This window comes from Oryctolagus cuniculus, chromosome 7, assembly GCF_964237555.1.
Source record: "Oryctolagus cuniculus chromosome 7, mOryCun1.1, whole genome shotgun sequence".
Lineage (NCBI taxonomy): Eukaryota > Metazoa > Chordata > Mammalia > Lagomorpha > Leporidae > Oryctolagus > Oryctolagus cuniculus.
The window spans coordinates 35498423-35522885 of NC_091438.1; the positions used below are offsets into that span (position 1 = coordinate 35498423).

The window sequence follows — 24463 nt, forward strand, 5'->3', positions numbered from 1 at the left end:
TCCACACTGTTCTCTTACTTTCATCGACTGACTCTGGAAATAGGAGTATATACTCAGTGCTTCAAGTATTTTCTTATTTCCTTCTTGTCCAGTTTAAACCTTACTACCTCATTGAAACAGTTGTCTCAAGGCCTCAACTTCAGCTTATCTGCAGCACTTACCTGTTCACCAATTGATTTCCTTCCTAAAACTTTGTTCCTTTACTTCTCATCTTGGGTCCTTCCTGTGCCTTCTCTTTGTCTAAGTGTTTCTGCTTTTATCCACCCTCTAACGATGAGTGGCCCTTTAGGTTCTGCCACAGGTACTCAGAATAACGACACACAAAATTAGTAAACAACAGAGGTTGATTTTGTTTGAGCCAATATCATGCTCATACTTTGAAAGTTTGTGGAAATAGAATGAAAAGATAAATTTACTTTGCTGCAAAAGGAGTTTGCAATCCATGCATATGAAAGGTCTCCAAAAAGTTCATGAAAAATGTAAGTTATGAAAAATACATTGATTTCAAACTTTTTTGCACCAACATAAACTTTCAATTCTATTTCCGTGATATTTTTGAGGTACCCTCATATAATGAGTTGCAACATATCAGGAAGTAATATAGACATTCTCAAAGGTAATTTTATATTTCTAAATGCCCTTTTTGTCCCTATGTCACCAACTTTTAACCAGATTTGGTTGCTGTTGTGGTGTTCATCACCCTATAACTACAGAATGACCTCCACACCTAGCCTGTGCCAACTGAAAGCAGTTCCAGAGGCTGTCACATGTGTGTTCTCACCTGCTTACTGCAAAGTGAGGCTTATGGTGAGGATTAGGGATGGATGTACAATTTTGGGGCCACATATGGACATCAAAAAGTGGCAGTTTTTCTTTTTAATATTTTGTTTATTTATTTGAGAGGTAGAGTTACAGACAGAGAGAGGGAGACGCAGAGAGAAAGGTCCTCCATCCTGTGGTTCACTTCCTAAATACCCGCTGCAGCTGCAGCTGGGCCAATCCAATGCCAGGAACCAGGAGCTTCTTCCAGGTCTCCCATGCAGGTACAGGGGCCCAAGCACTTGGGCCATCTTCTGCTGCTTTCCCAGGCCATAGTGGAGATCTGGATTGGAGGAAGAGCAGCTGGGACATGAACCAGGGCCCATATAGGATGCTGGTGCTACAGGCAGAGGCTTAGCCTACTATGCCACAGTGCTGGCCCCAGCAGGTTTTTCTAATCTATATTTCCATCCCTGCTGCCTAAGTCACTGTTAGCCACGCAAAGGGGCTCAATAAATGTTCCTGGACTTGAGACTGGTCATGAGCAGATGGTACTGTAGTGCAAGAAGGGACAACAGAATAGGCTCTTACAGGTGCCAATAAATAACTTGAGTTTCATTTTCCTTTTCAAGGGTAAGAACATGTGAAAACATAACAGAAATGTTCAAATAAGGGCAACTACATTTCTCAATAATACATTTTTATCCTGTATAAGTATAGGATATGGCAGAGGGTAGAGTAGAATGGCCAAAATTCTCCATGAGTTACAAGATACACCTGTAGGGGGTGAGTAGATCATTGCCATGTGAGACTCGGTGAGTAAATGTGGTGACAGAGTGAAGGGAGGAAGAGCTTCCAGCTAATGTGGTCACTTCCTGAGCCAGGTGGCATTTACACCAGGCATTATAAAACATACACTTAATCGTCTCTGTGAATGTCTATTTTGCCTTTCGCTTGAACCAGCTTCCTCTCCCTCCCACACACACCCACATAGAGAGAGAGTGCCCATCCTTGGTGGCCAGCTTTGACCTTGCAAACCAGAATGCTTTCTGGTCATTTAGATCTGCATCTATTTTGTTTCCAAAGAAGTCAGACTTAATGAGGGCTGGCAAATTCTGAGAATAAGGACAGGATGAACCTTTGCTAACTCCTAGGCTGGTAATCAGAACACTGGGATTCGTGCTGTGGGAGAAGTATCCTGCTTGACTGTGCCCGTAAGTCAATTTGTTCTAACTTCACCCCCAAGCAGGATCTGCACATTTCCTTTTCAGGAATTTAATCTCCACTGTGATGTCCTGTTGATGTTGACCATTAGCCTTGTTCTAATAAGACCATTTGGGACAAATTGGATCTCGTAACAAAAGTTTGATGCACCTGCTCATGTCATTTCTTCTTCCTAGCTCCTCTGAGCAAATCAGAGGAAATGAGTGGAGAGTGGAAGGTGATTTCATTTTATGAGAATATTTTTAAAATTGGGAGATTCAGTGAATGAACTAGACCTTCACCTTGCTCTGAACCAGTTTTGTTGTTGTTGTTGTTGTTGTTGTTGTTGTTGTTTTTTAACCAGAAACTTTGTGTCTGACTCTTTCTGTTAACAATTAATGGGAACTTGGGTGGGTACCTATTGTGTGCAAAATACTGAACCTATGATAATAGAACATGAAGACATATAAGGCCTTGTCTTAAATATGTAGGTATGAAATAGTATGGCTATAGGAAAAGATCTCAAAATGAGGTAATATGGAAGATCCAAAAGGAGTTATTGATCTCTAGAAAATAGAACCTTCTATCATTAGAAATAATGAGAATGTGGCACAGCCAGTAAAGCTGCCACTTACAGCTCCAGCATCCCGTATGAGCTCTGGTTCATATGCCAACTGCTCCACTTTCGATCCAGCTCCCTGCTAATTGCCTGGAAAAAAGCAGCAGAAAATGGCCCAAGTATTTGGCCCCTGCATCCATGTGGGAGACCTAGAAGAAGCTGTTAGCTCCTTGCTTTGGCCTCATCCAGCACTGGCCCTTGTGGCCATTTGGGGAATGAACCAATAGATGGAAAGTCTCTCTCTGTAATTCTTTCAAATAATAAATTGTTTACAAAAATAAAGCAGGAAATATAGGGGCACATGTGTAATCTCCTGTTCATGCATGCCATTTCTCCTTCCTGTACTCTGTGTATTAGAGAAGAAGGGAGAGGGAAGGTAGTTCATTTGTTAGAAATAAGTTTCCAAGCAATTTGGATATTTTCAGTCTATGATACCCATGTTTCTAGACAGGAAAACAGAAAACAAACAACTAAGATTGTTTTACAAGGTTTGTTGTCTTAACTTTTGGTAGAGTTGACTTTTTTTTTTTGACAGGCAGAGTTAGTGAGAAAGAGAGACAGAGAGAAAGGTCTTCCTTCTGTTGGTTCACCCCCCAAATGGCCACTATGGCCGGCGCGCTGTGGCCAGCACACTGCATCAATCAGAAGCCAGGAGCCAGGTGCCTCCTCCTGGTCTCCCATGTGGGTACAGGGCTCAAGAACTTGGGCCATCCTCCACTGGCTTCCAGGGCCATAGCAGAGAGCTGGACTGGCAGAGGAGCAACCAGGACAGAATCTGGCACCCTGATTGGGACTAGAACCCGGGGGGGGGGGGTGCCGGTGCCACAGGCGGAGGATTAGCCTAGTGAGCCGCGGCGCCGGCCAGAGTTGACTTTTAAAGAATGAACACATTGGCGCCGCGGCTCACTAGGCTAATCCTCCGCCTAGCGGCGCCGGCACACCGGGTTCTAGTCCCAGTCGGGGCGCCGGATTCTGTCCCGGTTGCCCCTCTTCCAGGCCAGCCCTCTGCTGTGGCCAGGGAGTACAGTGGAGGATGGCCCAAGTGCTTGGGCCCTGCACCCCATGGGAGACCAGGAAAAGCACCTGGCTCCTGGCTCCTGCCATCGGATCAGCGCAGTGCGCCGGCCACAGCGCGCCGGCCGCGGCGGCCATTGGAGGGTGAACCAACGGCAAAGGAAGACCTTTCTCTCTGTCTCTCTCTCTCACTGTCCACTCTGCCTGTCAAAAAAAAAAAAAAAAAAAAAAAAAGAATGAACACATAAAACTTTACGAAAGATCATATATGCGAAACTCACAATTTGAACCTAGAATAGAGAAGTGAGGGTATTATTCATAATACTTTAGCCAAACAATCTACTGACCGTTGGGCTCCTTACATACAGAAAGTGAATTTATTTACATGTTTACATAAATAAAATGAGGCTGAATCTGAGCCTGGGACAAAAAAAATGAAAAATACGATAATCAATCACAGCTGCTAACCTGAATAACTAAAAGTCTTCAAACATTGTTTTATAAAAACTGGAAGCAGGAATGTTCCTGGATTGTCTGAGTTATTAATAAACAATCTAAGAGCTAAGGAAATTCTGATACAGGACAAACATTCCTCTTGGCCTTAATATTCTCATGAATGCCTTGTCAGTCTATTTGGATTTGACAGTGAAGAACTCAGCTCATAATGCAAAAGTTCAAGCAGGGTGAGCCGGGGAGATTTCAGTCAGCCATTGTCCCAGACAACAACTGCTCCACTTGAGACATCCTGCTGTGCCAGAAAAATTGGTGGTTGAAATGAAATAGCCGCTGGGTTTCTGCATACATAAATATGAAAACAAAAACTGCCTAAGGGGAAATTATACGTTGGTTATTACCTTCTTCTTTTTGAGTCTGCATCTCAAATAGCTGTGTACAACATTTCTATTTAGGAGAAATCATGTACATTTTTTCTCAGAACCAGTAAACTTAAGGTACACACATGTACCCACCCACGTATGTGTAATCCTGTCCTAGCTGGGCAGGAAAATGAGCCTAGATTTATTCATTGTTTTTAGTACACACTTGGTTCACATTCCCTACATCAGGTACAGGAGGCAGCATTGCACGAAGCATCTTTCACTGCCCTTAATGAGATGGCCTTGGAATGTGAATGTGGAACCAAATGGCTTCTGCTGATTAAATCATGTGGTTAAGTGTGGCGTTGGTGAGGCAGAGAACATGAGTTCAATCCCCATAATGGGAAAACTGGATTTCACTAAGTTATATTTGGAAAAATATCAAGACATTGCTTCATGACAAATAGCCCCCACTTTGAAAGTAGGACAGACTTAACCAAATTATTCAAAAATTGATGAAGCTATGCAATATAGATGTATGAAATCAAACAGCTTATACAACCCAGTTATAAGAAAGAAAATATCTAACCTCCCTGTCCTGAGCACAGGCCATTGTTCACATTGTTTCCATTCAAGAAAAGCAGGACCCTGTCATTGTTGGTATATGTGGCTAACTCTCTGTTTATGCCATTACCCTTCTCTTTCTTTCTTCTTTGATCTAGACCCTTGCCGGAGGAGGCCCTGCAGTGGCGTGATTCTCTGGACAAGCTCCTGCAGAACAATTGTAAGTTTGTCCTGTTTTCTGTAAGGCCCAGGGGAGGGACAGAGACACGAAACACCTTGTGTTGCCCATGTCTTTCTTCCCCAATTTTTTTTTTTTTTTTTTTGACAGGCAGAGTGGACAGTGAGAGAGAGAGACAGAGAGAAAGGTCTTCCTTTGCCGTTGGTTCACCCTCCAATGGCTGCCACGGCCGGCGCGCTGCAGCCGGCGCACCGCGCTGATCTGATGGCAGGAGCCAGGTACTTATCCTGGTCTCCTATGGGGTGCAGGGCCCAAGTACTTGGGCCATCCTCCACTGCCTTCCCAGGCCACAGCAGAGAGCTGGCCTGGAAGAGGGGCAACCGGGACAGAATCCGGCGCCCCGACTGGGACTAGAACCCAGTGTGCCCGCGCCGCAAGGGGGAGGATTAGCCTAGTGAGCCGCGGCGCCGGCCTTTTCTTCCCCAATTTTGACATTTCTTCTATTTTTCAACGTGATCTCAGCAAGGAAAGCATACCATGGAAATGTGGTTATCGAGATCACTAGAAGAGGGAGGTCCACACACTGTGGAGAAAGAAAATAAGGTGTCCTGAAGAGTTGTCTTTTAGGTTGTGTTCCTAACTGTCCCACTTAACGTGTGAGCCAGAACAAACAGCTTGAGTCATGTGCTTCTGTGTATTCTCATCAGGAAAACAGAGAAGCTTCCTTTCTTGGCTCAGCCAGGAAAATTAGTATGGACAGGGTTGGACATAGCAATGTAGAGATCACTGAGCAAGCCATGAGTTAGTATGTCGTAGTTCAAAGTGCTAGCAATTGCTCCTGTCACTCGGAATAGATTTTTGTCTCCTCCAGTCTTCATTTCCTCTTTGAGGAATGTGCCTTTCACATCTTCATTCAAGACATGCAAAGGTGCTAACTAGTCCCACCTCCTGTTCCCTCTCCCATCCCACTCTTCATTAAGATTCATTTTTAATTATCTTTATATACAGAAGACCAACTTAGTACAAAGTAAAGATTTCAGCAGTTTGCACCCACACAGACACACAAAGTATAAAGCACTATTTGAAGACTAGTTTTACTGTTGATTCTCATAGTACAACACATTAAGGACAGAGGTCCTACATGGGGAGTAAGTGCACAGTGACTCCTGTTGTTGATTTAACAATCGACACTCTTATTTATGATGTCAGTGATTACCTGAGGCTTTTGTCATGAGCTGCTAAGGCTATGGAAGCCTCTTGAGTCCACAAACTCCGTCAGTCTTTACACGGGGCCTTAAAGTGGAAGTTCTCTCCTCCCTTCAGAGAGAGGTACCTCTTTCCACTGGGAGCTCACTCACAAGAGATCTTTCATGCAACCTTACTCATTTCTGACTCTCTTTTTACTTCTTGTACTCTAAACAGAGTTCCTTGTCCTGATACATATATATTCAATAAACATTTCTTGAATTAAGTAATTAATTTTGCTTGCTGGGGCTAGAAATTCCATGAAGTCACCTAGAGGAAAAATATTTATGTTTATCAATTGATTTATTGTTTTACCCTAGTAGTCTTGGCGCCAAAGCAGTTTGACAGATGACATATTGAAAAATTACAGATGCTAACTACTCTGGGTATGGGTATTTATTGCTGCTGACAAGAAATCTGAGTTAACAGAGCTACTTTCATGTTTTCAAAGCCATTAAAGAGGTGGATAAATATCCATGTGCCAGATACAATCTTTTTCAGTCATAATAGTGTTTGGAGCCATGTGCTGTTATGTTTCAGGCTTTTTAGGGAACAGAGAGCTCCTAGGAAAGGAAAACTAGAGGGAAGAGGAGTTCAGCTGCAGGCAGTTAGTGCTAACCCTAAATTAGCATTGGTTGAAGGACTTCAGTCTTTCGGCTTGCAAGCTGATGATTGCCCTGTTGTTACCTTGAGGCTGGAGATTCTCACAGAGAGGAAAACAGGAGGAGGCTTTAAAAAGTTCATGGAAAATAAAATTAAAAGATTTTTATTTTAGTGTAAAAAACTTCTGAAATCCATGTATTTCTTCCATATTTTACAACTCCAGGAACTTTAAGTAATTTTATTATTTTATTTTTGTTTATTGGAATGGGAGAGAAAAACAAACCGAAACAGAGATAGCGAACCAATGGTTCAGTCCTATAATGCTTCAACAGCCAGGGCTGGGCCAGGCCAAGGCCAGGAACTTGGAACACAATCCTGGTCTCCCACATGGTTGGAAGTAACTCAACTACTTGAGCCATCATTTGTTGCCTCCCCAGGGTGTGTATTAGCAGGAAACTATTATAGGTGGAGCAAGGTCTTGAACTCACACGTTTTTCTGATACTGCATGTGGGTGTTCCAGATAGGTTCTTAACTGCTGTGCCAAATGCCAGCCTCTCCATGAACGTTTGAAGATCATTCATCTATATGGATATCTTTGTGTTTGTTTGTCATATATATGTTTAAGTAAGAGTCATAATATTTTATTTAATAGTATGTAATGTATATTATAACTGGCCAAGTATAAAAGACAAGGATGGGATAGTTGTAGAGATTGCAGAGAAACCAAGGCAAGGCATCCCCCAAGGGAGGTAAAACCATGGGTCAATATGACAGTCTCCCCCCCTCTATTTCTCTGCCTCTCTTTGCCTCTCCTTCTGTGTAACTCTGACTTTCAAATAAATAAATAAATCTTTTTCAGAAAAAGAGTAGAGCAAAATGAAACACAGTCCAAGAGTAACAGGAGTTTATAAGGATCCCCTTTCCCAGAAGTCCTGAAAGGTCAGCACATTTCCTTGAGAAACACTTGAGGTTAGAACTCTTCCACGGGGAGTGGAGTAGCCTGGATCCAGGCCCATGGTTTAGTTTCCATCTTTGCATTCTCTTTTTGCTTCTATCTCCTTGGTTTCCAAATTTTTTCTTCTCTTTACTGGCTCACATTTAACAATGTTTTCCTCCCTGGAAACTGCAATTTCCTTTAAGACAATTACAATACTTAGGAAAGCAATAACTAACAATTATTATCATAGGACAAGCATCATCCAAAGCACTTTGCATAAATTAGTTGATTTGAAGATTGAAATAATTTTAGGACTTAAATACAATAGCAATTCCTATGTTTTCAAAAAGAAAAATGAGATGCAGAGAGGATATATAATATGCCCATGAAATAAAATACACAGCAATGGAAAAGCTGGTAGATTAACATTTTTTTAAAAATTTATTTATTTATTTGAAAGTCAGAGTTACTCAGAGAGAGAAGAAGAGGCAGAGAGAGAGAGAGAGAGGTCTTCCGTCTTCTGGTTTATTCCCCAATTGGTCACAACTGCCAGAGCTGCGCTGATCAGAAGCCAGGAACCAGGAGCTTCTTCCAGGTCTCCAATGTGGGTGGAGGGGCCCAAGGACTTGGGCCAATTTCTGCTGCTTTCCCAGGCCATAGCAGAGAGCTGGATCGGAAGTGGAGCAGTCAGGTCTCAAACTGACCCCCATATGAGATGCCGGCACTACAGGCAGTGGCTTTACCCACTATTCCACAGTGCAGGCCCCAATTAACTTTTTTTTTATGGTTTGCGTTATTCAGTTTGGGACTTGAAAGGAAAGATTTCCCTTAATGTAGTTTATTTAATTCAGTGGAAATCTCTATAAAAAAAATGTGTGTAGAGATTGAGGCTAGGAAGTAGGATGTAAAAGGAAGGCAAAGATAAATGCAACTTAGACTTTGAATTCAAAGAATTAATAGCTTCATGAAAAATATAGTTATTGAAGAAAAAAATCCCAACAAAATGCAAAGTGATTTTTTTTTTAAAAGAAGAAAAAAGATGCTCAAGAACAAGTAGTTCATTGTAGGTAAGGACTACCTTGCAGATGGAGGAGCACTTGAATTGGATTTTGAATGACAACAAAGATGATTTAAAAGTTGTTATGAATAATAGTGATGATAGCATGTACTGAGCTACAAAGTGATAATTAGGTTTGTTTGGCAACATGCTGAAGCTTTATATGAATTATTTAATCTTTAACACAATCCTATAAGGTACGTTCCATTTTTATTCCTATTTAACAGATGGGGCTACAGAGGCTGAGAGAAGTTAGATAACTTGCTCAAACATTGCAGTAACATGCTGTGCTAGGAATCTCCCCAAGCAGTTTTAGCTCTAGACCTTGTGCTTTGAATCAGCAAGTTATATAATGATGCTCATCAACTAACAAAGTCATTTCATGTTCTCCACCCTCAAACACTGGTTGAAGAGATTCACGCTAGTCTGGTTTTCACTATATTTTTATACCAAATTGATTTAGATTTGTCTAATATTCTTTATTGAGTTTGGTTTTTTTTGTTTGTTTATTTATTTATTTGAATGTCAGCGTTACAGAGAGAGAGGGAGAGACACACACAGAGAGTTTTTCCATCCTCTGGTTCACTCTTCAAATGACTTCAATGGCCAGTGGTGTACCAGGCTGAAGCCGGCAGCCACGAGCTTCATCCAGTTCTCCCACGTGGATGGCAAGGGCACAAACACTTGGGCCATCTGCTGCTGTTTTTCCCAGGCTATTATTAGTGAGCATTGATCAGAGGTGGGACAGTGGGACTCCAACCGGAGCCCACAGGGGATACCGGCATCATAAGCTGCAGCTCTACCAGCTACTCTACAACACCAGCCCCTATTATTCCCTTTATTTTCAAAGTGGTTTCATAATGTTCTCATGTTAGGGCTGCCACTCTGTGAAAGGTCTTCAAATAGTTTATAGTGGGGCTGGCACTGCAGTATAGTAGACTAAGCCTTGGCCTGCAGTGCTGGTACGTATCCTGGATGCTTCTCTTCCAATCTAGCTCTCTGCTTTAGGCCTGGGAAAGCAGTAGAAGATGGTTCAAGTGCTTGGACCTCTGCTCCCACGTGGGAGACCCAGATGAAGCTCCTGACTCTTGGATTCCGATCAGCTCAGCTCCAGCCATTGAGGCCATTTGGGGAGTGAGCCAGTGGATGGAAGACCTTTCGGCCTGTCTGTCTCTCTCTATCTGTAACTCCACCTCTCAAAGAAATAAATAAAATCTTTTTTAAAAAAGTTCATAGGAACTGCGTTTTATGAAAAACTGTGCATGGATTTATAAAATTGTGTTTTGCACCAAAATAAACTTATCTTTTAATTTCATGCTACTACAAATTTTTGAAAAGATTTATCTATTTATTTGAAAGTCAGATTTATAGAGAGAGAGATGTAGAGACATATAGAGGGAGATCTTCTATCCGTTGATTCACTCCCCAAATAACCTCCACAGTTAGGGCTTAGCCAGGACAAAGCCAGGAGCCAGGAGCTTCACCCAGGTCTCCCATGGAGGTGGCAGGGGCCCAACACCTGAGCCACCTTCCACTGCCTTTCCCAGGCCATTACCAGGGAGTTGGATTGCAATTGGAGCAGCCAGGATACAAATTGGCTCCCATATGGGATGTCACGAGATGCTGGTGCTGCAGGCAGTAGCTCCACCCACTATAGCCTCAATGCCAGCCCTTATAAATTTTTTGATATTTTCTTATATTTTACACGGATGTTAAAAAGGATACCATGCAATAGAGCCAGCTCCAGGATTACAATGAGGGTCATGACCCGAGTATTTCTACAAGGACAGAGGATCAGGTGAGTTTCCTCTGCCTTCTAAGTAGTGGATGCCTGGAAATGTATGTTGAAAGGTATTCTGGGGCTTCATACAGGCTTAGCAGAGAAGAACATGGTGATTCATGACAGATACGTGCCGGGGCTCTTCTGGGTGTGTGATGAGCAGAATTGGGGTAGGGCAAAGGAGAAATGTGTGCTCTTTGCAGAATAGAGACATTTGCCCTTAATAGGCAATTGCCCTGTCCTCTGGCTTTCACCCAACAGGACCTTCTAAGGAGTAATGGGAAGTCAATCAAGAAGGTCTCTGAGTGATGGACCCATAGAAGAGCAGAGGCTAAGGAGGAGAAAGTGACTCCAGAGTGGTTTGAGGGGATCCCAGTGAAGCACAGAGCATGCTCAAAAGCCAGGGTAGAGAAAGAATGGTGTTAAACATCACTCGGGACCCCATGCTCTGGCATAGCAAGTTGGGCTGGTGCCTACAATGCCAGCATCCCATTTTAACACAGGTTCAAGTCTTGGCTGCTCCACTTCCAATCCATCTCTCTGTTAATGCACCTGGGAAAGCAGTGGAGGATAGCCCAACGTTTGGACCCCTGCACCCAAGTAGAAGACTCAGAGGAAGCTCCTGGCTTCAGCCTGGCCCAGGCCCAGCTGTTGTGGCCATCTGGGGAGTGAACCAGCAGATAGAAGATCTCTCTCTCTCTCTCTCTCACTCTCTCTCTCTCTCTCTAAATCTACTTTTCAAATAAATAAATAAGTCTTTATAAAAAATCATTCAGACCAATGAAGTAATGTTATGAGTCTTGGCTTAAAAAGTATACATTAAAAAAAGCCCTGAAATAATAGTGTGGAATTCAATGAGATTGATGAAACCAGTTCCCAGGAAATGGGCTCACTGTACTGCTGGGAAGTTGTTTTCCAAGATCATGACATAGATAGGTAGGAAATGCTAATATTGTTGTGGAATATTGGCACGAGTCCTCATATCATAAGTAATGCTTGGAGGACTAGGATTTTACCATTATATTTTATGAAGATACAGCATGAGTGATTCAGGGTATTGCGCAGATTGTAGGAATATGGGGCTAATGAGAATACATTTTCCAAGCAATTGCTCTGTGGAATTATTTCTTCCTCTACAGTCTTCAAGCCAGCTGTATGAGAACCCAAAGGATTCACCTCCTAGCAACTAGAAAGGGCCTGAGAATTTTTCCATTTCAACAGGGACTGCCTGATACATTTTGGTTAAGAAACAATGAAAACTTTAACCATAACAGAAAGAAAAATTGACCTTATTTCTTTTTCCAACATATATGTTGATTCCTGCCTCATCAAATTATGACAGATAGTGCTAGAAATAGAGTAGAAATATGGGTAGCAAGAAAAATAAGTTATAGCTGATTTTATCCAGGTCCATATTATCAATTTAAAAAAAAATCTTTATTTTTTGGATCCCCGTAGCTTCGTCTGTAGTGGCCATTTGGAGGGGTGAACCAGCGGAAGGAAGACCTTTCTCTCTGCCTCTCTCTCTCACTGTCTAACTCTATCTGTCAAATAAATTTTTTAAAAAATCTTTATTTGTTTATTGGAAAGGCAGAGTTACAGACAGCACAAGAGAGAAAAAGTGAGAAAGAGATCTTCCATCTGCTGATTCACACCCAAAATGTCCTCAAAGGCTGGAGCTGGGCCAAGTGGAAGCCTGGAACTCCATCCAGGTCTCCTACAGGGATGGCAGGGGCCCAAGCATTTGGGCCATCTTCTGCTGATTTCCCAAGCATATTAGCAGGGAGCTGGATCAGAAGTGCATGGATGTCAGCATTGTAAGTGCAGGCTTAACCTGATGCAGCACAATACTGCACCCCCCTCCATAAGCAGTCCTCCACTCAGTCTTCTAGAGATAATTGCTTATCAGGCTTATCATTGTTCCGAGATATGTTTTTAGTTGTTGATCAATTGAAATGTTTTTAGGGTAAAAATGCAAGGAAAGAAGATTAAATTAGATTAAATTATGAATTGTCTCATTTGTATCCTGAGCCATGGTAACCTTAATCTAAGCTAATTATCACTTGGCCATTGTTTTTCTCCAGAATTAAATATTATTGCAGGGTACCATGAAGAGCATAAAATAAATAAAAAAAGTATAGAGGGTAAATTGAAAACGGAAGGCATATACCCAATTTAATCTTTACATCTGTTTTGTGCCTGTTGCATGAAATCCAGATATCAGGCAATGACCAATGATGAAAAGTTTGTCTGTAAAAAGGCTCAGGGAGAAATGTTCAAGAAAAACAGAAATAGATTGAAATTAGGTCAAAGAAAATGAATTCAGAACATGAATATGTTCCCTAAGCAGAACTTAATATATTGCAGAAGTGTCTCCTGGTGGGAGCAATTCAGAGGGAAACGAAGCCCTTATATCCAGGTGACAGCCAGTCCTGTCTTCTGCCGCGGGAGGCAAAGTGGCCAACCAGCACTGTTACTGAGGGGAGGCCTGTGATTTTGATGCAGCCTGTGGAAAACTACTTGTTCTCTCTCCTCCCTTTACAAATCCTTTCTTTCCTTAGATGACTGATGTGGATTATCTCCATATTAATGCACATTTGTTAGGGTTTTTGTATAAAAAGATGTATATGGTCAGTATTAAATAGCAGGAAAATAGTGTAGATTAAGGTATTTCCTTTTATTTATCTTCAAAGTCTTTTTACTCATCCACACTTCAGAGAGTCAGTTCTAGAAGAGTAGAAAAGAAAAAAAAAAGCAAAAGGATCAGGGCCAAGAATCTTCATATTTTATATATATACATATATATAATATGTATACAAATTATATATATGCTTTGTAAGATTATTATTATTTTTTAAGATTTTTTTGAAAGAGTTACAGAAAAGGAGAGGCAGGGGCACATACACACACACACAGAGTGGGGAGAGAGAGAGAGAGAGAGAAAGAGATCCATTTTCGAGCCTCTGGTTTACTCCCCAAATAGCCACAACAGCCAGGGCTGGACTGATCTCAAGCCAGAAGCTAAAAGCTTCTTCTGGGTCTCCCACGTGGGTGCAGGGGCCCAAGCACTTGGACCATCTTCTGCTACTTTCCTAGTCATGTTAGTAGGAGCTGGATTGGAAGTAGGGCAGCAGGAACTCAAACAGGCACTCATATGGGATGGCAGCACTACAGGCACCTGTTTTACCCGCTATGCCACAACACTGGCTCTGTTTCTTAAAATGATTAACTGAAGTTTCCTTTTTAAAATTTTATTTAATGTATACAGATTTTATGTATTTCCTATATACATATTCAGGAAGCATAGTAATACTTCCCACTGCAACCTTCCCCCTTTTCCTCCTCCCACTCCTATTCTCATTCTTAATTTTTACAAAGATCTATTTTCAGTTTGCTTTATACTCATAAGATTAACCTTATATGAAAGTTGTGTAACTAAAATAAAATTTTAAAAGAGAAGAAAAAAAAAGAACAGAAAGGGGCTACTTCATGGAGAAGTAGATTACCTTAAGGGGAAGAAGCAAGCCAAGGCTATCTGGATGTTCCTTCTAACTTCATTCAGAGGCAGTCAGCACTGTACTTGGGTGCAAGCAATGGGTTCTGGTGTTCCACAGGAGAGTAGAGTAATGATAGCTCACAATGAAAAAAGTGAAGGGCCAATCGCCTAGGATGGTTTTTGGATTACGCTGTGCATATCAGTTGAAATGTCACACTGTACCCCAAAATTATCTCATGCTAATCAAAACTTTTAAAAACAAATTAATAAGAATAATGACAAAAAATTAACTCTAGGCTAAGTAAAGAGTTCAACAAATGGCATGAAGAAAAACACGCTGTCCCTCAACAGTTGAGGCAAGGGATGTAATCATTGAGTCTCAAAATGTTAATTTCACTCCTACCGATTACCGTTAGCTATTCTATTAACTGAAGTCTCTATGTGTGAGTAATAACACACGGAAAACAGAATCACAACAGTTGTAGTAAATCTGATGTTCTAAAAACTGATGTGCAGGGACCAGGGCTGTGGCATAGCAGGTAAAGCTGCTGCCTGCAGTGCCGGCATCCCATATGAGTGCTGCTACAAGTCCCGGCTGCTCCTCTTCCAATCCAGCTCTCTGCCAAGGCCTGGGAAAGCAGTAGAAGATGGCCCAAGTCCTTGGACCCTTGCACCTACATGGGAGATGTGGAGGAAGCTCCTCGCTTCCGATTGGCACAGCTCTGGCCATTGTGGCCAACTGGGGAGCGAACCAGCAGATGGGAGACCTCTCTGTTTCTCTGCTTCTGTGTCTCTGTAACTCAGCCTTTCAAGTTAATAAATTAATTAAAAAAAAAAAAAAAACCCTGGTGTGCAGCTGATGTACATAGCAAGCACCCTCACATGCTGATTTCATTAATGCCTTCCTACTCCCCCTTCAGGTCTCAAGTTGAATGTTACTTCCTCACTCTCCTCAAGCCTAAAATGAAGTTAGGACTCCCTCTTCCCCAATGAATCTATGACTGTCTTTCAAATAGTTTTCCCTTCTTTGTGTATTTGTAAATCTTCTGTGTGTCTCTTCATTTTCTCTCTACTTCCCTCAGAATCCATAAGCTCCATCAGGACAGAACCATCTGTTTTCCTTTTCATAGTGCCTGAAACATAGTAGTTGTTCAAAAATCACCCATAGAAGAAAAATAAAAACACCTGTTTGGAATGTGTGCGTGATTCTTGATGTCACTACTGCGTACACAGACAATGCAAGTTTTAAATGTGTATTTCCCTCTTCAGTAGTTGGTGAATGTACAGGAAAGTGTTGGTGTGAGTAGCGTTCCTTGACACATAACTAGGTAAACATTCATCACCTAAATATATTAAGGTGTTTTAAAAGACAATGTGGCAGCTGGCGCCGCTGTGGCTCACTTGGCTAATTATCGGCCTGTGGTGCCGGCATACCAGGTTCTAATCTAACCGGATTAGAACCCGGTGTGCCAGGAAGGCAGTGGAGGATGGCCCAAGTGCTTGGGCCCTGTACCCGCATGGGAGACCAGGAGAAGCACCTGGCTCCTGGATTCAGATCGGCGCAGCGCCAGCCGTAGCGGCCATTTGGGGGGTGAACCAGCAGAAGGAAGACCTTTCTCTCTCTCTCTCTCTCTCTCTCTTTCTCTCTCTCTCTATCTGTGGGGGGGGAAAAAAAGGAAAAAAAAAAAAAAAAAAAAAAGACAATGCGGCAAACCCTCTGCCCAGGGCCAGGATCTCTGATTCTTAATGACAAGCAGGGCTGCAGCTCTGGAGTCTCTGCCATTTCCCCACATCTCTCTCCTGTCCCTCCTCCACCAGAACTAAGGGGTAAGGGGAATGCAGTCATGAATAAAGTTAACTAAGTCTGCCATAGGTCGACATTGGTAAGTCTTTTTCTGTTCTCTCATGAACATGACATTTGTGCTAGCCTGTGTTTTCCTCTCTGTGCAGGTGCAGTAAATCAGGCAGCCATTCCTGGAAAGCTTCTGTTCCAAGAAGCTGAATCATACCTCTGTTGAGAAGCAGTTTAGGATGATGGATAAAAGCATGGGCTCTTGAGTCAGACTGCCTGGGTTTGAATCCCAGCTCTGACACCAGTTGGTAATATATGGGCAAGTCTCTGACCTCTCTGATCTCATTTGCAATATGGGATATCGATATTAACCTGCCTCTTAGGTTTGTAATGAAGGTGAAATGAGTTCACAGGTTTGTAAGTGAATTACTGAGATATACTTGTATAGTAAGTAAGCTGAGGCTGTACAGTGGGTGTAGTATTTGTTACGTAAGTTAGCACATTTCCTCAATTGCCTTTTTTCCTTGCTAGATGGACTTGCCAGTTTCAAAAGTTTCCTGAAGTCCGAATTCAGTGAGGAAAACCTTGAGTTCTGGATTGCTTGTGAGGAGTACAAGAAGATCAAGTCCCCTGCCAAGATGGCGGAGAAGGCAAAACAGATTTATGAGGAATTCATCCAAACGGAGGCCCCTAAAGAGGTTGGTTCTGCTGGGTGGGTGGGTGTGGTGAACCAAGGGTCAGCTTGATAAATCTGGAGGAAAAGTAAGCATTTGAGGGGCCGGCGCCATGGCTCACTTGGTTAATCCTCCGCCTGCGGCAGTGGCATCCCATATGGGTGCCAGGTTCTAGTCCCAGTTACTCCTCTTCCAGTCCAGCTCTCTGTTGTGGCCTGGGAGTGCAGTGGAGGATGGCCCAAGTGCTTGGGTCCCTGCACCCCATGGGAGACCAGGAGGAAGCACCTGGCTCCTGGCTTCGGATCGGCGCAGTGCCGGCCATGGCAGCCATTTGCCGTGGCAGCCATTTGGGGAGTGAACCAATGGAAGGAAGACCTTTCTCACTCTTCTCTCTCTCACTGTCTTTAACTCTACCTGTCAAATAAAAAATAAATAAATAAAAAATAAAAAGTTAAGCATTTGAGATAACAGCTACTCCTGTCTGAGCACCTGCTGAGTACAAAGCAGATATGAATTTGAATCCCATTCAGACCACATACTTGTTACATGGGTTCCACGCCACTAGTTCATAACTTCATGTGGGACGGATACCTGTCTGATCTTGGGTGAATTGTTGAGTCTCTGATGCTAGTTTCTTTTTCATAAAAATGAGAATAATGGAGACTATTTTGTCCAGATGCTGTGAAGGTTAAATTAAGCAGAGTGGATTTCAAAGCATGCATTTGTCTCAACTAAGCAATGCCTACAATATTCTTACCACTTTTCTTTGTTCCCCTGTACTTTCACTACATTTCTCTTTTCTTTCCTTCAAACTCCTCTTTCTTCTCTCCCTCCTCTAATTTCTCTCTCTCTCTCTTTTAAAGATATATTTATTTATATGAAAGGAAGAATTAGAGAGAGAGAAACAGAGAAAGAGAAAGAGAGAAAGGGGAAGAGAGACAGAGAGATCTTCCATCTGCTGATACTTCCTAAATGGCTGCAACAGCCAGGTCTGGGCCGACCCAAAGCCAGGAGCCTGGAACTCCATCTGTGTCTCCCATGTTGGAGGCAGGGACCAAAGGACTTGAGTCATCCTTCACTGCTTTCCCAGGCACATTAGCAGGGATCTGCCACAGAAGTGGAGCAGCCCAGAGTTGAATCAGCACCATGTGAGATGCCGGCATCACAGACGGTGGCTTAGCCCACTATGGCACACTGCTTGTCCCCTCTACTCTCTTCTAACCTGCATTCCCCCTCATTCTAGTCTCTGCCATTTACAGTTTAGTTGGGGCAACAGGACATCTACTCATGAAAATAAAATATTACATGATAGCAATACTAGGGATGTTTAAAACCAATATACCACTGAGAGACTACTAAAGGCCAGATGTGTTGACTTCAAAAAGATTTGGAGAGCATTATAAGCTCATTTCTTGGACATTTTTGAAACCAAATTGTAGCATTTGGGAGAGTCATAGCCGGATGTGTTCACCATGTTCTGGCCAAGGCACCTTAGTTACACATTGTCCCCCTTAATCTGATCTGAACACTGTATGTTTCATCAAGGTTTGCAGTCAAGCACAAGTGTGGTCTGAGGAAACCTTGTGGGTAGGCATTGATCTACTTAAGATACATAGAGAGGAGAGAATTCCCACTACCTCTTCTCCCATAGGTGTGCTAGACTCCTGGATTTCTACCATTTCTTCCTTTGGTTGAGAATTATCCCTCATTAACCTTTTTGAAAGAGTAAATATATTTTAGTGAATATTATATACCTTGATACCAACAAATATGTTCCCTTCAGGACTCACAGGCCAGAGATTAGGAGTATAAGAGTGTGCAGGTGCTTGGGGTCAAAGTTGAGAAAATGAAAAGGTCATAAAGTGGAACTAGGTTTAGTCTTGCTATGGACATTAATTTCAGAATTATCTACAGATCTTCCCTTGTACTTCTTAATCTCCCAGCCCAAGCACATGTTAGCTTTTCCCTATTTTTGATGCCATTGTGCTTAGCAACCCTTTCTTTTGCGTTTCTCCTGGATATGTTAACAAGGATATTAATTTAGTATTAAGTTGGACACGCATGTCCTATTTCATGTGAATTCCTATTCCTAACCTACCTTCCTCCTTCTTGCTGGATTCTAGGATTTGTTGAAATATCTGCATAATGGAGACCCATCCACTTATTAGTTGCTCTGAGTTTAGGAAAGCATTGTTCTCAGTGTTCCTTATTAAAACATCCTTAGCAATTATAAAAATAGAATATTTGAAAAATAGAATTTCAAAATAAAACTCTCTCTAAATGAGATTTTAGATCAATTAAATTCTGGCCATCAATTGCAATGCTGTAATAAAACAGGCTTGGTCTCCATTCTAAATAATGCCTGCTTGTGCAGGAGTATAATCATATACATAAGCCCTCCAAATGCAGAAAGGCCAGGGTACTGAGCCTAAGCTTGGCCTCAGAGAGAAGGTGAATCCTGCTGATGGCATATAATAAGACTTCAATAACACTTGTGAGATAAATGAGTGCAAACATCTATATCCAGACCATCCTAGGTGTGTGACTCTGGACAAGTCTTCAATTAAATCTTTCTAATCCTGTGTTCTCTTAATTCTAAGTATTTCCCACCTATCAGTATGTACTTAGATGTACACCTGCAGTATATCTACAATTTTTCCAACTCTTGTGCTGACTTAAGTATTTCCTATTTCATTTCAAGGGTATTGACCTATGTAGCAAATTTAACCAGGAATCTAAAGGTTTTTATTTTTTCCTTTGAATATTTACCTGAGCTCCTTACTACCAGAACTGACAGAGAGATATGGTGGAAAGAATTGTAATCAAGATTCACAAAGGGACATGATCATGTGTAGCTCAATAAGTAGATAATTTATACATTTCAAATTATCATTTGGCTGTATTTAAAGATAATGAAATCATATTTTCCTGGCTCAAGCAACAGATGCATATATATCAGAATGACTCATTAGAAGAGGCCTGTGCATATAAAAACAATAAGAGAAGCAGCTGCTATTTGCTGGTGGGCACTCGGTGTTGGAGGGCTTTAAATACATTGCTTCTTTTAAAAAGTGAGATTAGAAGATACTTTTATAATTTTTAGGAATGCATTCATTTGGAGTAAAATTGCCTAGCTGGCTTAGTATACATAATTATTTAAGAGAAAGAAGAAGCATTATCTTCATCTAATAGGAAGAAAAATAGAATTGAGAATACAGAAGTCTATATCACAGCCTCACCTCTGCCCCACACTATCTGTTTCTGGGCGGATACCTCGATCTTGTCGGACCTTAGAGTCTTCACCAGGACAGGCGGGCCTTGGACTTCATCAGCTCTGAAGCTGCTCTCAAGCCTGACAGTCTGGTCTTCCACCCTGCCTGCTTGAAGCACACGCCCTGGGCTTTCAAAGACAGCTCAGTCTTGCTGGAACTCCCCAGCCATGCCTTTGTCTTTGACCCTAACATGAAATGGCAGGAGCAGGGCATGTGGCACTTTGCAGTGCCAGGGTCTGCTTCTCAGCCCCAGATCCTCATTCAGCCTTCTTGCTGACAGAACCTAGAAGACAGCAGAGTAATAGCTCAAGCTGTTGGATCCCTGCCAACCATGGGGGAGACCTGGATTGAATTCCCAGTTTCTGACTGCAGGCTCAGTCCTGGCCCAGCCCCAATCATTGTTGGTTATTTGAGAAGTGAACTAGCAGATAAGAACTCTCTCTCTCTCTCTCTCTCTCTCTGTCTGTCTCTCTCTCAATCCTCAATCTCCCCCACGATCTGTTTTTTTCCTTTACCTCTCATATATATATATGTATATGTATATATATATATGTATAGATAGATGATAGATAAACATTCAACTGTTCCATAATTATCTGAGCCAAATAGCTATTTTCAATGCCAGGGACCTTTAACAGTTCAGGAGAGAACTGGCACATTTTCTAATGTTCTGATTTAAAATCATTGTCTTGCTTGAATTCTCTTTCTTCATCTTTTATACTCAGACTCCTTGACAGTCATGAAAGCATACACTGGGGGGTATAAATATTCCTTCCAAATCAGTCAGGCAAACTCCTTCAGGGTGTAGCCAGCCAGCTCCAGGGGATTGTGCCATGTAGCAGTCCAGCACTCAGGACCCAGAAGACACAGTGCCTTCCAACACAGATTGAAAGCTCAGGTTCTGGAGATACATCGTGGGGCTTCTGAACCCTCTGTCTCCCTCTAAGGATTTTGGGTGAATCACATGACATGTCCGTGCCTCTGTTTCCTCAACTTGGAAATGTGGAGGATGGTGTCAACTTCACAGATTTGTAAGATTAAGTGAGTTCATCCTTGTAAAGGCTTCAGCCCAGCACCTGATGCAAACTAAATGCTTAATAAATATGAGTATCCACTAGCTGTTATATTAATTTTCCTGCAGATATATTGTTTCTTGGTTTGTTTTAGGAAAGATAGAATGTGCATGCTCCTCTGCAGTCAGATTAAAGGTCGTGAACTGCTGGGCAGAATCTTTTTCCCTCTCCATTCCCTCCACTGGGCATGAAACCAAACGCATGGTACAGATTGTCAAAACAGGCATCATTACACCTGGATTCGAAATCTGATCTCTGGGTTCAAATTCAGTTATTGAATCTATGATCTTGAAGAAACCACTTAATTCTCTGTATACATACGTGTGTGTGTGTGTGTGTGTGTGAGGAAAGAATCTTAATGTAGTCAGGATTAAATAAGATATATATGAGTAAGTTACTGGTGAACCATCTGATACCTGGTGGGTGTCTGACATTCATGTGATTATATAATCTGAGTTATTTATTTATTTATTGGAGCATCAGTTACCATCCCCAATTTCACATACAATGGACGCAACATTTCTCACTTTTGGGGAATTTCCTCCATATCTGTTACTAGTAAGGAATTCTGCCTCCCCTCACCCCCCTCATCAACTCCTGCTGCCTGTGACTCAGTAACCCTGTTTCCTGGTCCACAGGTGAATATTGACCACTTCACTAAGGACATCACAGTGAAGAACCTGGTGGAGCCTTCCCTGAGCAGCTTTGATGTGGCCCAGAAGAGAATCCATGCTCTGATGGAGAAAGATTCCCTGCCTCGCTTCGTGCGCTCTGAATTTTATCTGGAGTTAATCAAGTAGTAATTTGGTCAGGCTATGAAAGGCACTCAGTGAGTTTCTTCCTCCATAATAACCCTGTGTTTTCCAGTAACCTACATATCTTCCCATAGCAGCTTTGCTCAGATACCCAAACAGGAAAATTCCCAAGGAATGTTGCCCATTCTTTTGCCAACCTTGTCTTGGAGGCTTACACAGGGTCCGAATTCCTTCATCTTCCTTCCTTTCTCCTTCCTGCCCCATTGTTAATTGGATTCCACACAATTTTGTCAAACTCAATCTGAATCACAGAAAAACCATGCTAAGGCAAAGAAATACAAGGCAGTAATATTATATCTCTGGATTTAGGAAATAAATCTCAATTTACACTAATCTGAAAAAGAATACGGATGTGAAAACATCAGATTCAAAGGGGCCTGATTGATCTCACTTGTTTTACTTCTGACCAAGGAAGATCATCCCTCTATTTTTAAAGAAGCCACTATTTACTTTTTAAAGCAAATTCATTGTTTAAAATACAATCTTTCCCTTAGAGCATCTTCATGTTAGCTTGGATATTATAAATGAGATACAATCACAAATTTATTGTGTTGATACAAAATCAACTAAACACCATTCATATTCATTGTGTCTTTTTACCTCCTGCCCTTATTCCCACAAGAAAGTTACCAAGTTGTTTTAAATCAATGATCTAAGACCAACAATGGACTACATAACAAATATATCTATGGCCCTAGGGTATAAACCAAAGTTTTAATTATCAAGATATTTGATATCCTTGTGAACATAAAACCCCCAGATTTCTAACTCTGATTATATAAAATAAAAGTATCCATGGAGATATTCAATATCAGGATTGCATACTAAAGTGGAAAAATACTGTCAAGGTTAAAATGATTATTCCATGAATCCCTCTATTATTGTTTTTGTAAATGACAATTGCCTTCAAGATGCAAAATTACTTTTGGAAAAATTAATGTGGTTATACGTAGAGGCTTTCTAAATGAGACAAAATTTTAAGGAATTCTGCTTTTTGCAATATAATATGATCTTTTGCAATGCTATGTTCCCTCACTATTTTGCTTTATGCATTAGTAAATTGTACCTAAAATGAAAAGCACAGATTTATATTCCTGACACACCTCATGCACAACTATGGATAAGTCATGGTATTTCTAATAGTTTTAAACTTTTAATTCTGTGTTTCACTGTTATAAGTCTTAGAAAATTTTCCTTGTCTTTCGTACATTTGATTAAAGTAGTGATTTACACAACTTAGCTATACACAGAATCAAACCGAACCATGTATGAAAGTAGTCAATGTTAGGATGTGGGGTTATTGGAGGAGAAAGAGGATATTTTTAAAACAGTATTAATAAAAATCCAAAACATTTAAGTAGAAGACAACATTGCTTAGTCTCGAATTTCCTTCTTTTGTTTCCCTTTTTAATTCACATGCTCCTGGTTTTCCACATGTATAGCTCATTTATTTAGCCATTTCCTAGGCATATCAGCAGCAAAGCAGCCATGTTGCTCTTCTTTGGGCTTGTGCTGATTTTGCCCATTTTTGTGATTTCAAAGGATAATGCTCCCTTCCTGAATACTCACCATTTCACCTTCTGAAAGCAGATTGAAATGACTGTGTATGCTGCCAGCAATGACAAGACATCTTAATTGACTCAGATTTGTCACTATTGCCTATTTTAAATAAGCTCCTTCATCAAGCAGTCCACAGCTAGGCTCCATCAAAATTGTAAACGTGAAAACATTCTCATTGAATGCGTTTGTGTTAGGTTGACAAGGAACTCAGATAAAAACAATGAAAACGCTCTGGGCATCATCTCCCTCAGCATCTATCTATTGTGCCCAAAATCAGTAAAAACAACAAAAAAGTGCCAGTTCTTGACTTCCTAAAGCAGTCGGAAATGGTAGGAACTCTGGAATCTAGGTGATTCATTTTTCTTTGAATGCCAAAACATTTTTCAAGATTAATTAAAAGTCAAATACTTTGTTCACATTATTTGAAATTCATAGATATTTGAAAGTGTCCACAGAGGTAAGTAGATACCACGTATCTCCAGATAGTTGATTCTGCAAAGACTCCAGCTAGCTCTTCACAAATTGACTGCACACCCTAAGTAAGTGAGTAGACTTGTCAGGGGAGGGTAACAAGAGCCTTCACCTTCACGTGAGCTGAATCCAGGAGGTCAATGGCAGGCAAGGGAATTATGAGAACAGTGCTGTGAAGGCTGCAAAAAGAATGTAAGAAGCAATGCCTTCCAGGGGGTGACATTGTATTATCTATCATCTATCAATCAACCTATCATATATCAACCAATCTATCATCTATATTGTCTATCTATCCCCTATCATCTATAATTTTATATTTGAAGTATACATATCCTATAAACTACTCAAACAAGAAATTCTGAAATCCAAAGAAATGCAAACATTCCAGCCCCCAATAAGAAAGTAAATGTATTAAAATTGTCCAAGGCCGGCGCCGCGGCTCACTAGGCTAATCCTGCCCCTAGCGGCGCCGGCACACCTGGTTCTAGTCAGGGTTGGGGCGCCGGATTCTGTCCCGGTTGCCCCTCTTCCAGGC

At 41.5% G+C, this 24463-nt stretch overlaps 1 protein-coding gene across 1 annotated transcript in view; it reads left to right on the forward strand.

Moving 5' to 3' along the window:
* Nucleotides 1–24463, forward strand: part of RGS5 (regulator of G protein signaling 5) — a 69104-nt gene that overhangs the window by 41880 nt on the left and 2761 nt on the right. Inside the window, exons 3-5 of the mRNA XM_070077426.1 lie at nucleotides 5133–5194; nucleotides 16595–16761; nucleotides 21721–24354. Coding sequence (XP_069933527.1) covers nucleotides 5133–5194; nucleotides 16595–16761; nucleotides 21721–21882 — 391 coding nt within the window. The 3' untranslated portion in view covers nucleotides 21883–24354. The remainder of the gene's footprint in view (nucleotides 1–5132; nucleotides 5195–16594; nucleotides 16762–21720; nucleotides 24355–24463) is intronic.